A 14,968-nucleotide genomic window follows, 5' to 3' on the forward strand; every position below is an offset into this window, starting at 1 on the left:
ACAAGAGAGCCTTGTACATGGAAAAAATTATCTCGACTTCCACCGACACAAGAGGAGCGTACTTGAAATGAACAATATCACTTGCTGTTAAGTCACTTTCAATTCCATGGAGTGCAAATTATTTCCCTGACAACATGTCCAATACAGAGCACAAAACTTTGTGCCCCTTGTTTTTTTTAACAATAATCCATCTGGTGACAATATATTTACTGACAGAGGGAGGAATCACATTGTTTGGGCTGAATTTTTACACAACAGCTTATATCAACAATACTGCACAGAATTTCTTTGTTTCCTCAAACACAGTCATTCAGAACTGCGGTGAAGGCAATGAGATGAGAGTCGGGAACCTCTCTCCTTCAAAGGGTTACATTTGCATGTAAAATTCCCCTTCTTTCACCAAAATGTAGAAAAATGCATAATATGACTTTTAAAAGGCCAAAAAATGACTTAAACAGTTTAAAAAATGACCTTTACTCCAAAAAGGGTCAAAAAATGCAAAAAAAAAAAATGTCCTAACAAAAGCATCCCAATTTATTCACTTACATATAAAACACGTTCCTATCTACTTATGCAATGTTTCTGCCTTACCAAACAAGATGCGTTTGCATCAAAAACCTAGCCTTACTGATAAGAAACATAATGTTATGGAAGAAAATAATGTGCTGTGTGGGCAAGAGGAAATTAGAGAAACTTTAGAGAAGAAGATGCATTAACTGCACATATTTACTTGAACCCTATCAGGTCTTTATTGGTGATGCACCACTGAAACCATGGTTATTTTTACACAATGTAGAAGTCATATATCAACAATGGCATGTCCAAAGATGAGTTGGTGGGGTCATAACACCCCCTTCCCAGGCACGTATCTAGAAATATATTTGGGGTGGGGGGGAGGGTCTGAACCAAGTGTTCCAGAATAATAATAATGTTTAAATTAAAACAAGTAAATTTATTAATATTGCATTTTAATTATTACATGAATACCTAAAGAGATGGTACGTATAAGAATATAAATATAACGGCATATATGTATTATCTACTTTGCATGTACTTAAGATCGCCAAATTTATATAAAAACAAGGAAATTAATGTCAGATGATTAAAGAATTGACTATTTATTGAATATCAAAATAAAGGATGTTCCCGATTCATATTTTCATAAGTAGATGTGCATAAATCTTCTTTATTTTATTTTAGTACTAAGTTTTTTGGGCAGGTCTAGACTCCTTGAACCCACCCTAAATATGTTCTTGTCCCTACCCTTTGGTCCAGCATTCCTATACAAAACATTCAAAGGCAGGAAAAGGTGTCAAAATAAGGAATTACTACTAACAAGAATATACGTAACGCCCCTTTAGAAAATTCTGGGCACACTACTGTATTTAAACAGTTCATTAAAGATCTTGCCATCTTAGGCTGATACCAACAAGAAAATTATAAATCTAAGCTTCACATGCTACAATGCTATTGCATTTGAAAAATAATTCTTACCTATGCAGTTTCTACGACCTGCACTGAAGGGAATATATGCATAAGGATGGCGATCCCTGGTATTCTCAGGTAGAAAATTGTCTGGATCAAATTTTTCAGGCTGTGGAAACACTTCTTCATTTCTGTGGACCATGAATGGCAAAAGAACAATGTCACAACCAGCAGGAACGAGATAGTCTCCTAGAAATGAAAGAAGTTTATGTAAATTCCATTGACATTATCTTTAATTATAATTAGTCTAGAACAGTTGCACAAAAGAATCCTCTTTAGTATTAATTTTTAAAGCAATTTTTCACATTTAGCCCTTTGCGGATGAGCCTGAAAATACCATGTTTTTCCCCAGACACTGTTTTTGCTGTATTTCTGAAAATCATAGAAAATATGTTGGCAAAGTTTGTTATTATTTTCAAAATGTTTCTGAAATCCACAAAACTTAATTTTTTCAATTTACAATTTATTTACATGTTCTCACATTTATGAATGTTTTTGTGTAACATTTTTTTTGAAAGAATAGTTAAACACTGTAATAAAAGTTACTGAAACATATTTTGAATACATAATATAGAAATAATTAATGAAAATAATTTAAAAATTTCTCCTTTGGATCAAAATCGTCACTGACTGAAAAAATCCGAAGAGGAGAATTGGCACAATGTTCATATGATTTAACACTTTTTCTCTCAATACTTTATTATTATTCTGAAATGGTAGTTCTGTCAATTCAAATTATGTACTCATAGATTTTAGAAGTGCTGAAAACTTACTCAACTGCATGTCTGCTTTAATATGTCTTCCAATCATGTAGATGCTTGGATACATTCTCAACGATTCCTTTATGCACATTTCAAGGTATTTCATGTCTCTTAGGTGCTCTACTGTGATTGGAGTATTTTCATCTTCAAATATGCTGTCAAGCTCCTCCATTACTTTGTCCTGCAAATAAGAAAAGTTAGCTCACAAAGTTTTCATTCTACAAAATGCCTAAAGAAACGTATTGTGTCATATTTTATGCCAGGGATAGACAGACCTAAAAATAATTCAGGAGTCTGCTTTTTGTTTCAAATGAGGACTATGAAAGCCAAAAATTCAACTAAGATAAAGTTGCACATTTTGAAATGTGCCCTTACAGAAGAGTCTACAACAGCAAAAATAACTATTTAATATTATTTCAATATATGGCTGAATTACCATATTTCTGCAGATTTTAAAATTCGTATACCAATAGTGCAAAAATTTATAATGGCATATTTATTATTCTGAATGATACTCGTGATACAAAAAGCACACAAACATGAAAAAAAGGGGGTACTCGTTATTTTTTAAAAAATGTTTGGTATCCATTGGAGGCACATAGTGGTTCGGATCCCACTTTAAACTGCAGATCTAGTCCCGATTAGCCTTTCTGTGCATAAAGTGGATTTAAAACATCAACTCAATCAAACAACCTAAAAAGAAATAAGTAGCTAATGTAATTTTCTGTAAGCAAACTTTAATTATTAAAAGAAATTTAGAACTGGATTTCAATATTCAGGCATCATGGTGACCAGGTGCCCTGTATTTTTCTACCTTTATTTTGTGCTAATGTTCATTATATAAAGTATTAAATATATATTTATGTATGCCAGTCATAATATATCTCTTTTTTGGATATTGTTTTCCAGTGGCATATTCTAACCTTGTTTACCACAACAATTTTTATTTATTGCATATATTTATTATATATTAATTAGATATAATATAAATAAAACATCTGTGCAGGCATGCAAATAAAACAAAAACAGAAATCAAACAACTTCAAATTTTCTAGCAATTTCTACATATGTATGAAAAAGTTAGTTTACTTGTGGTATACAAAGTAACAGGTGAACACACCAGTTTATTTATTTTTTCATAAATAACATAAGCATTTAAAATTGTTTTACATTTTAGTTCTATTTACTTATATTCTTATCAGAGATTTTATTCCTGTGAATAATTTAATCTGCTACATTATTCAACAAAAATATTAAATAAGACAGTTCTCCACAATCAAATTTGCTAACAATCACACAGTTTATACCATGTCAAAAATTTCTATCCTGGCTTAAAACTGGAAAATACAATTACATTACCTGTATATCCTGGTGAACTCCGAGCAAGAAAAGACAAAAGTTAATGGCAGTTGCAGTGGTACTTTGACCCTGAAAATAGATTAAAATTGTTAGCTGTAGATACATTTTTATTAAAAATATGAAACCCTTACTCAGTTTTTCAAGAAGGTTTGTAATTACTGACAAATTGTGTCCTATATGTCATTCAAAATATATAAATTGTAAAAGTAAGTAACATAAATTAACTATATGTATAGAGAGCTCAGTTGTATTCATGACATGGCTCGTGGATGTTAACATGTTATTGAGAGAGAAAAAGCATGTGGAAAATTAAATGTATAGTAGTAAGAGCCGTTGATCTAGTCATCATATTTTATCATTCTGTAGTAATTACTCCATTCTCTATGCATTGATGGAAAAATATAATATAATCTTATCCTTGTGGTCTTAAGAGAATCTACATCATTGCATGCTTTATTTTGAGTACAGATTGCTTGATTTAGAGAAATACAATAAATTCAAAAGTTGCTCCTTTTAAATCATCTCCGGTACTTTTCTTGAAGGATTTTACCTGTATATCAAATTTTACCTACTGTTCCTTATATAGAAACAAACTAAGCTCCATTTCACAGTAGCCCACTAAGAGCCAAGGCCTGCCAAATACTCTCAGTTTGGGAACACATGGTCAGCACTCACGGTCTGGTAGTTTTCTTGAAGGAAATTTTATATACTGATCTGCTGTTCCTTATAAGATACATGCATATAGAAATATATGTAAACCAAATGAAGCCCTTTGACGACCAAGATCTGGCTGGCATGTAGTTAGCACCAGAGGTGATCATTTTCATTCAACCAACCTCACAAGTCTTCGGAGGATGAGTGCACTTTTGCACGTGCTGTTCTTTTGTCGGGGTAGTTTTTCAGGACAACACCAATGCTGGCAATGAGTTTTGCAGTCGCATCAACAAAATAGGGATTGTCGCCAATACCTTGGAGGGGGAGCGCACAGAGTGATGGACAAAGCCTGAAAGTGCAGATGGCTCCTGCTTCGAAGCAACTTCCAGCTAAAATATATGGCTTGGGTCTGTGTCCTCTTTTTCAGTACCTGCGGCACAGAAGCGGTGGGTCCAACAATCGATTTGTCTAGTGAAGCTCCGGCTGCATACCGACCCTTCCGTGGTCCTTCCAGGAAATTTGTCATGTAGGACCACGTGTGCGGGTGTGCAATTAACTCCTGTTGGTTTTTGGTGCTGACAATATGGAGGTAGAAGATGCCATCGATTTTATCGGTGCATGTGCAAATGCACTTAGGGTGAGGTCTGTGTAACCTATGGTTAGCACACTGAGTCTGGTAATGATTTCTCCTATATATCAACTTTACTGTTCCTTATATAGAAACTTATGTAAACTTGATTTGCTAAATGTGAAGATGAGAATGAGTGATGATATGATGAAATTGATAAAGCGATACTCACATAAATTTAAATCCCACCCATACCCAGTGTGGGATTTAAATCAGGGACCCTGTATCATGTACTGTGCTACCAATCTGTCACAAAGGTTGGCTTACATAAACTAAACTAAGTTCCATGTCACAATAGCCGTACTAACCTAATTACTTATTGTGTCAAGTTAATATACTAACCCCTAGCATGAAAGTAGAAACCTCATCCCTCAGGTCTTTATCAGTCCATCCGGGATTCTGTTCAGAAGCTTCAATCAGCAAATCCAGGAAACAAAATTTATCTTTTATACCTGAAATATACAGACAACATATTGCATTTATTTTTTCATGTAACCGCAACAACTGCACAATGAATTTTAAGAGGAGAATTAACTTCTAAAATTTTGAACAGCACTTATCAACTGATTCAGATTAAGAGAAACTGCATTCAAATAAGTGTATCTTTATTCTTGTCATATCACGTAATAATAATTTTTATTATTATTAGTTAATGTATTTTAATAACAAACACTATTAATATATATGTTATTATCCTCATGCCAGAGTCATTTATTTGTATTGCTATTGTATACAATATACTTGGTTCAGACCCCACCCTAAATGAATTTTTAGATTACTATGCTTTCATAACTCATAATGATAATTATGGATTGATTATAATCAATCTTATTTGTATTTATTTACATATTTTTGTGCTGACCAAAGCCATTCACCAAATATAATACACTAATACACAGATACAGTTGTATTATGTTACTAACTAACTCTCTAGCATTCTTGAACCCGAAGGTTGATGACTGCAGCAACACAAGCCTTCCATCTGTCCCTATCCTGGGCAAGATCAATCCAATCTTTTCCATCCTTTACAGCCATCTCAACGTTATCCCTCCATCTTCATCCTTGCCTTCCTACAGGTCTCTTACCATCAGGTTTCCCAACAAGAATTCTGTAAATTCTTCTTTACTCTTCCTTCTTGATTTAATTATTCTAATAATATCTTAACATCAATACAAATTATGCAGTTCTAAATTATGTAACCTTCTCCACTCACCTGTCTCCTCATCCCTTAAAAGTTGTGTTATACATCATACATAATCTGCATATGTATATATATACATATGCATATGTATATGTATTTGAATGTATATATATACACTACATGTCATTATCATATTTGGAAAAATATATTACAGTATACATTTTAAATGAACCGATATATACTTTGCATCTTTTTAAATTCACTATTCTTTGACTTAATATAATTAATTTTCACCTGTATCTCCATCTTCAGGCTCGTTGTTATTGCTAAGCAATTTCAATTCCTTCCGCTTTCTGTTCAGTAGTCTCCTGTCATGTATCACCTGAAAAGGTTTGTTTTAATGAAGTTTATATTCAGAATAATAGTAACCAACATAGGAATTGATATTAATTACATTGTGATAAATGGCTCACACCTACTGCATAGGTTTATCCAGAATTTTCTATCTTGAGGCTGTAAGTTCATGATTAGAGGGATGAAAGTATATACTCGTACTTAGAGCCAAATTAACATAAATTGGACCTTTGTGAAAAATTTTAGGGGTGTGTTTATGTAATTTCGCAGGGGTGTGATGGGGTATGTGGAGAAATCACTTACCAACTGAAATTATAACAACATTTGGTAAAACATTGGCATGTATTGTGATAAACGTGTCATTCTTCAATAAAATACATTTGTGTGCTACTAAAACACAGATATGATTTTATTACTGTCAATTTCCTGTTTGTATTGTGTACAAGTTGTGTTATTTTGTGGTGAATAAAACTGAAGTTACCTGTAGTGGTAAACTTCTAACAGACATCAATATTTCATTCCTCTGATGAGACCAGAATCTCAGTACCTAATCGAGATTTTTTTTTCCTTGGGGAGGCAGGGTGTACCCAAATAACCAATAGCTGTTGGGCCAACAATACTAAAAATGGTTGGCCAAATGTAAGAACATACCATTGAGCAATGGTGGTTTTGGCCATGGTTCCAAAGTTGGGCCAACGGGTGTTTTTTATGTTGGGCCAACATACTGAAAACTAAAGTATATATATATATATAGGTTTGTGTTGTGATATATATATAATTTATTGCAAGGCCAAATATAAACTATAGTACAAATGATTTGAGTAAAATTGAAATTTTATACAACACTTTCTCATTCACATGGTATCATTGTTTTCAAGGTACCTTCAAGTGGTGGCACCAAACAGTTTCTAGTTTACTTGGTTTCGCACATTTCAAGGAATTTAGTCTGCATATAACATTGTTCATTCTATATATATACACACACACACACACACACACACACACACACACACACACACACACACACATATATATATATATATATATATATATATATATATATATATATATATACAGTGGCGAAGCGTGCTGTCTCTGGAAGGGTAGGCACAAGACGGAGCAGGGTTTGGGGGAGGGGAAGATGTGATTTTTTTTAACAGTAGTATGTTAAAATATAGCCCCTAGAAAATAAAAGATAACCTATTGCCTGAATCTCGTCTACTTAAGTCGGGATAGTGATTGTAAAGGATAATGTAGTGATTAACAATCTCGCCTTATAATCAAGAAGTAGAAGGTTCGATTCCTCCTGGAGGCATTGGTTCAGATTCTACTTTAATCTAGTCTCGATTAGATATCTGAGAATAAAGGCGCTTCTGTCTCGAAGGTCAGAAAACAGTGACAATGAGACTCGATGTTCTGACCACGCGTCACCCAATGAAAAAGCCGTTCTGTCAGGCCCTAGCCATCTTACATTTGTTAGATTAAAGCTGCTCGTAACAATTATTTGCTACTTCAATAACAGTATTGTAAATGTTTCTCGCATTACAGAAATGGTTGGTTCACTTGATCGTCACTTAGCGTTTATTTCTTTTTAATGCTGACCTCCGCGGCAGATTGGTTATAACAGCGTGCTACGACAAGGGCCTCAGGTTCGAATTCCCACCTGGGCATAGGTGTTCTTCGTGAGTGTCCCTTCGTCAATGTCATCATATTATCGCTCATTCTCATCTTCCTAATTAGCCAAAAATGGCAGAAAGCCAAGTAAAATAAACTAAATCTATCAATCAATTATTTCTTTTTAACTTTTTTATGCATATAATTCTTCTTCAACAGGCGACTTTTTTTTAAAAAAATATAATATGATTTAGAAAATGATGAAATGCTAAATGAGAACACGGACTGTGTAACACACCGACCAGAAAATTTCAGTAACATGGATTTTCTCTATACGTTTGCATTGTACGTACTTTGCCCCATTTTAAAAGTAGCGCTTTATCAGTTATGTCACTAATCATGAAAGGAAATTTCGTCTCAATATCCCTTTCCTCAAAGAAATAAAATACTTTCCCTCTCTGAATCGAGATTGGTGTGGGGCACATCCAGCAGCTAACACTTCGCGAAAAGCGGTTCCTCAAAAGAGCTGAAAGCACCAAACTTAACACTGGTAACCAACCAACTTGCATGCATTATTTGCAGTTAGAATTCTAATAATGCCTACTTTGATAGGTTAGGAGGCCAGGCTTAGAGGTGTTAGCAACACATTTTCGCTACATGTTAGCAGCCGGGTGTGCTCCGCTCCCGGCACAGCTCTGAATCTTCCATGGAAACACTGCTTCAACAAGCTCTGTACGTCCACTGCCTGCTTCGTCACGCGCTCGTACACGATCGGCACTCTTCGGAAGTCAGGGAGAGGGGGTGAGAGAGAGAAAAGAGGCCGGCCTCTCAGGTTACATTACAGGCGAACGCACCCCTGAAATTATGCTTTCCCGCACGAATCACATAGGTTGTTATGGGACCAGCTGAGGCACTCTCGGGCGGGCCTCGCTGAATGCTCAGATACGGTTCCAGGCAGGGTTGCAAACTTGCGGTAATTATCGGAAGACCAAGAATTTCAGTTTTCTTTTATTAAGCGTCGTTTAATGAAATTTATAAGTAATAAAATAATCCGTTATAGACAAATATATTAGGGTAGGCCCGGCCTCCGGGCCTCATAGGACGCTTCGCCACTGTAATATATATATATATATATATATATATATATATATATATATAGAGAGAGAGAGAGAGAGAGAGAGAGAGAAATAATAAACCGCTTTCACAAGAATTTCTGTAAGAATGTTCTTGTTCTGCTACAGCTAAAGAGGCAAACCATAAGCAATTCTCATTTTCACAACGCCAGGGGTCCCAGGTTCGAATCCCTGCCTGGGCGTGGATGTCTGTGAGTGTCCATTCATCAATTTCATCATGCCATCACTCATCTCCATTTTCGCAAATTAGCCAAAAGTGGCACAAAAAGCGAAGTAAAACAAAGTAACATAAAATAAAAAGAAACAACACAGAAATATCTTTCATGAACAAAAATATTATATTTTCAGTATGTACTGCGACTGAAATATTCGGAAGGAAACACTGTTATATATTATTTATTTTACAGTCTAGAATTTACAGCATATACTTCATACTACTTCATGGTCTTAACAGGAGAAAGTATTTTTTAAAACTGATTTGGCTCACTTTTCCATGGTTGGACAAGTGTTGGCAACAACAGTTGTGGTTCTCTTTACTTGGCTAAAGTAAGTTGTAGTAGATATGAAGATAAATATAGCCCCAAAATAACATTAAATTACACTTTTGTGTCTCACTTTATTGAGGGGTTCTGAACATTTTTTTATTGATGGTAGGGGTATGTGAGAATAAATCACTGTCAGGGTTTACAGGACCAAATTTGGTTAACAGTCAAAAAGAAATTATTAAACAAGTATAACAGGTTAAAGGGAGGAAAGGGGCGGAAGGTAACAAACAGATTTTGTACATGTTTTAACCCTTTGGTTTCTTTGAAGACTGCATTGTCTTAGAGGATTGCCACTACAAGTAGGTCAGACGGGTCACGTTAACAAGTTCAATGTCACTCGCGGGCCACGAAGCTACATGATGGTATTGAAAACTGTAAGATGCTGCCATCAGTGGCGTGCCCAGGATTTTCGAAAGGGAGGGGTTACATACAATATTTCTGGTAGTCAGCTCTCATTTTGCCACCTTTTCCTACCTTTGATGTTCTTTTTTTTAGGAATACTGGACCAAAAGGGGGGGGGTTATAACCCCCACCAATCCCCCCTTGGCACGCCACTGGCTGCCATCTACCATTTACTTAATCCCATATTTATGTTAAGTACTTAATTTTTCAAACGGGCATGGGCCATGGCAAAGGGCTCTGCAGGCCACCTCTAGCTTGCGGGCCATGGGTTGAAGACCCCTGAAGTAGGTTGTCCTCAGTTTAACTCACCATGGCCAAGTGTAATAACAAATTGCTAAGAATGATTATTATTTATGATCATCAAAAATGTAAATAGACTTTATAATTGCATAAAGATAAATTTTGTGCAGAATGGTGAAATAGTGAATCCTTTTATAGAACATCTACTCTAGCAAAACATTTACGTCAGAATATAGACTCAGTTAACTTAAAGATGCCATATAAATCATTACATTTTTTTATTTAATATTGCCTGTTCATCAAAATACATTCAATTTGCAGTACTACAAAAAACGTGCAGTAAATATATTTATCACATTATCAACTGAGTAATCATGCAGGACAAATGAAAAATTATTTACACCCAACTATAACAAAAATTGACAAATATTCAGTTAAATATACTGTATTAATAACATCTTTCAGTTCTTCCTTTCTAAATCTCTGACACATTGTTCTCCCTCCCCTTGAGTGTGATGAACTATATATGAGGTTCTTATTTGTACTTATATTTCATTATATAAGCTAGGGCACCATTTCGGAAACAGGAAATCCTATTTTCCATTGCAACACATTATAACAAATCTTACCTTATTAGTAAAATCCTTTAAAACAACAAGACTTTTTAGCATTTCCTTCTTTTTTGATGAAAAATTAAATGTCCAGTCAAGAACATACCATGGACGAAGTATCCTGTACCAAGCAATCACTTCTTGACTGAAAGCAAGAGAAATCAAAAATGAAATTGATTTTAAATAAGCTATGTATCTTGTTTTTATCATATCAGGTTATTCTAATTAGGTTTGAAAGTTGATAACTATACCCATCGTGTTAAGGTGTGTCCATACAATAAAATTTGCTTTGTGATCTTGCAATTTCATGATTTATTATTTTTTTTTTAAAAAAAAATGATATTTACAGTCACTTTTCTGCCACTTTTGTCTAATCACGATGATGAGGAGAAGTGATGATGTGATGAAATTGAACAAGGTACACTCATAAACAACACCCATGCCCATGGGAGAGTGCATTATGTTATTATAAAACATAAAATTTAGAAATATCATGCAAATAATACAGTTTATATATATATTCCAAAATAATGTGCTAACTGACTGCTACACACTCTATACTATTTTTGATGATACAGATATTTATATCATAGGTATATACGTATATTTATATCATATCGCTTCAATCATAGTGCCTACCGTAAAACTCCTCTTCGTTCCCAAAACTATAGATCTGTTGGCATTTGAAGCAGCTGTGGAAGGAATGTGGATGATGACGTTAAAGTCCCAGATATTTGTCAAATGAGAAGCTGCAACAGGGGCAAAGAAGTTGCAGATTAAGAAGCTTTCCTATGAAATAACTTTCTAAAGTCTAGATAATCTTCTAAACACTTGCCGGTACTTAGATTTCTACTCAAAAACAAGATGAAAAAATCTAATAGCTGAACAAAATTATATATGCTGTCTACATTTTCACTCTTCACCTCAAAGAGATTACAATACAAAATAGTTTTACCTAATGCCAAGGGGGCTGGTGGCAGTGCCAGGGGGCTGAGCCCCCCTCGCCCCTGCCTGGCTACGGGCCTGATTAGGAGTTTCTTATTTTTTATGATACAGTGTGTGTTTTGTTTGTTGCTTTTGATGCTATACTTAGTAAATAAGAAACATGGACACTTACTCGTGAAATGCTTTCAGGAACTTAATTTTGTCGGCATCTTGGTTCTCCGCTGTAATCCCCATGGCAGTTTCTGAAACAAAAAGTCATTTTATACTTTTCAAAATAACTTAAGTGAGACGGCAGGGGCAGCCGGATTTCTGACGAGTTTGCGGTCCCCCGTACCCTCTTAGCATCGCCCCTGCACATGCAAAATAATACACTATCACCACGCTTTTCTACTTACATTTTAATATCGTGACAGCGACCGGTGTACACAGGATTTTTTTCTTGGGGAGCTGGAATTGTAAAGGTGGAAAGTGCGTAGCTGTTTTCTGGTTGGGGAAGGAGCATGCACAATAAGATATTTCGTGTATTAAGAAGTTTCCACTCTCAGAAATGGCAATGGGGGGTCATTCTAAGGCGAATTTGCACTTGACACTGGTTTTTCTCAAGTTCTTCACTGACTGCTTTTGTTTGAAAAGTGTTCATTTTCTCAAAATTTCGAAGATGGCTGTAGCCCCTTTAGCCCCCCTCCCCTCTGCGTACGCCAGTGGTGACGGCAATCATGCAACGACAAAGCAAGTTCAGGTCTGTCGTGCAAAGAAAACATCACCGTGGTTTACTTGCATTCTCCGTCGCTAGAGGGCATAAGTTGCTGGAAAGCTCCAGTCCCACTGCCCTAGATTCCAGCCGGCTTTTTCCAGTGCATACGTGACTCCATAGACACCAGATCACGGCCAAACTTTCTTTACTTTCACTATCATACGATCTGCTGCTTCCGCGTCGGATAAAATTACTGCTTTGTATCTCGTTCTGTGCACAGCAGGCTTGTCAGTAGGAGTTGCAATATATTACCAAGAGATGGCAGTGTCTGTCTTTAACATTTAATAGCAACGATGAGTAAGTAATTCTTCATAATAGTAAGTGTTATGTCAGGAGTTTTTTGAAGATATAAATGTGATGTATGACTAGGCTATAATATACTGCTGGACAATGAAAACCGGACACTTTAATATTTGACATCTGAATTGCAATAACAGCTCGCAGGTATATTACAGAATGTTCGGCAGATCATGTAGTACACTCGAAATCGAATGAAACGCCCCCCCCCTTACGGTTATGCAACCCGGAATTTTATATCATCTAGTTTCGCCAGGAATAGCAGCTCGCGAGAAGCGTAGTGTTTCCAACTTTTGAATCTAGCCACAGATTCACGCGACCGGGTGGAGATCTTGCTTTCCTCTTGATTTGATTTTAACGGACAAGAAGTTTATTTTGAGAATGTCTCTGGTAATAATAACAAGTGTTATTAACATTTATGCTTGAGTTTTTTATTATTCTTTTACCACTTCCGAACGAATATGTGAAGATTTTTTTTTTTCATTTTGCAATAACGCTTTCGGCATTTTTCCTTCAGAGTTATTCTTTTTGTTTTTTAAATTTTTGGCGACATCTGATTTGGAAAACGTTCCACGAAGTTTGTTTTAAGTGTAAATGCATCTGGACATACAGTGTAGAGTGGGATTCGAACAACAAATATGAGCTTCCGTCGCGAATCGAACCAGCGCTCCTTTCATTATGTTTTCTTTCCACGTTTATTAAAATTTGCTTCCTTCAGCCTACTTCCGATTGTCGTTCGTATATTTCAATTCGTATTCCCGTTTTTTTTTCATTTGTTCGAGCCGTGATAACTTTCTCTCTTAATCTGGTTATTCGAATACTTTTATACTTTTTTTTTTTCCTTTTCTCGATTTTCCCTTCGCACTCATTACAGATTTCGGTATCGCGCTTTTCCATATTTTCAGTAATTTAATTCTTTGACTATTTTTAATTTGCCCTTAGTCCGAATCAAGAAAATAAGTTAGGAAATGTTTCCCGTGTAAATCTTATTGTATGGTGGTGTAAAATTGATGCCAGCTTTTTCTTGCGATAAGGGTTTTGAAAGTGCAAGGGTCTCATTTATTAACCATGGTGGGAAGGGGGGGGGGGCGGAGGGGTGCCAGAAACCTTCCAGTCGGAATATGCCTGAAACGAAAAGTACAGATCGACCAGAACGAAAAAAATCCTTGGGACGAAAAGTACCCGCGCAGATCTCCCTTCTTCCCTTCAGTTCGGGCCATAAGGAAGCATGGTCCACTCTCCCCCGCCCCTCCTCGCGGGAGTACGGTGCACAGGAGTCGTGGGTCTGCGCAGGTTGTTTTGCTTGTGGTTCTACTCTTCCAGGAGCAGGTGGGTGCTGAGAAGGTTATGCTATCTGCGAGTGAGGGGGAGGGGGTGACGAGCCACACTGCCACAGCGAGTCGCTGTAAATGATTTCATCGTCTGTGCTGGGTGAAACCGGTTCTTGGTGCTCCTACACTTTTCCGATACATTTCTGCCAGCCTTTCTAGCGAAGCGAGGTCATATGTTCCAGATTCGAACTCTGGTCAGGCATGAATGTATCACTGAGTTTGTCCCGTCACAATTTTATAAATTGATAATTCATCCGTATTATCGCGATTAACTCAAGACGCAGAAGAGTGATGTAAAATAACCGAAATAGAAATTGATGCATTTGTGCCTGGTGCTAGTGTAATGACGAAGTTAACTCTTTATAAATGATGAAATAGGTAGCCCTTGCGCTCAAATACACTTATACCTTGGCACAAAAAAAAAATCTAACTTATCGCTGATCTCTTACTACATTTGGAATACAGCCAAGAGCGATGTAAAGCAATGCAATTACATTGTGAATGTTTCACATCCTATAGTCTTTCTTTTTCTCGTAGCGGGGGCGGGGGTTCATTCATTACATTCTTTTTCGTTGTTTCTTCAATCTTCATCAATTTCCCTGAAGCATCATTCATCCTCTGTCGCCATTGGCTATATGTAAAAGTTGACATAAAATTAGTAAATTTTGAAAAGAAAACACAAGGATCTGCTTTTCTCATAGCTCGCCAAACATG

General features: G+C 36.0%; 1 protein-coding gene across 2 annotated transcripts in view; it reads right to left on the reverse strand.

Annotated features, from left to right (window-relative positions):
* LOC145993747 (cytochrome P450 4C1-like) overlaps nt 1-14,968 on the reverse strand; it is a 63,148-nt gene that overhangs the window by 1,344 nt on the left and 46,836 nt on the right. For both annotated transcript variants that reach the window (XM_083129499.1, XM_083129500.1), the window contains exons 6-12: nt 12,045-12,114; nt 10,946-11,072; nt 6,323-6,410; nt 5,230-5,339; nt 3,606-3,674; nt 2,259-2,427; nt 1,495-1,674 (exon numbers count right to left, since the gene is read on the reverse strand). In XM_083129499.1, coding sequence (XP_082985625.1) covers nt 1,495-1,674; nt 2,259-2,427; nt 3,606-3,674; nt 5,230-5,339; nt 6,323-6,410; nt 10,946-11,072; nt 12,045-12,114 — 813 coding nt within the window. The remainder of the gene's footprint in view (nt 1-1,494; nt 1,675-2,258; nt 2,428-3,605; nt 3,675-5,229; nt 5,340-6,322; nt 6,411-10,945; nt 11,073-12,044; nt 12,115-14,968) is intronic.

Source organism: Lepisma saccharinum, chromosome 10, assembly GCF_977018435.1.
Source record: "Lepisma saccharinum chromosome 10, izLepSacc3.1, whole genome shotgun sequence".
Lineage (NCBI taxonomy): Eukaryota > Metazoa > Arthropoda > Insecta > Zygentoma > Lepismatidae > Lepisma > Lepisma saccharinum.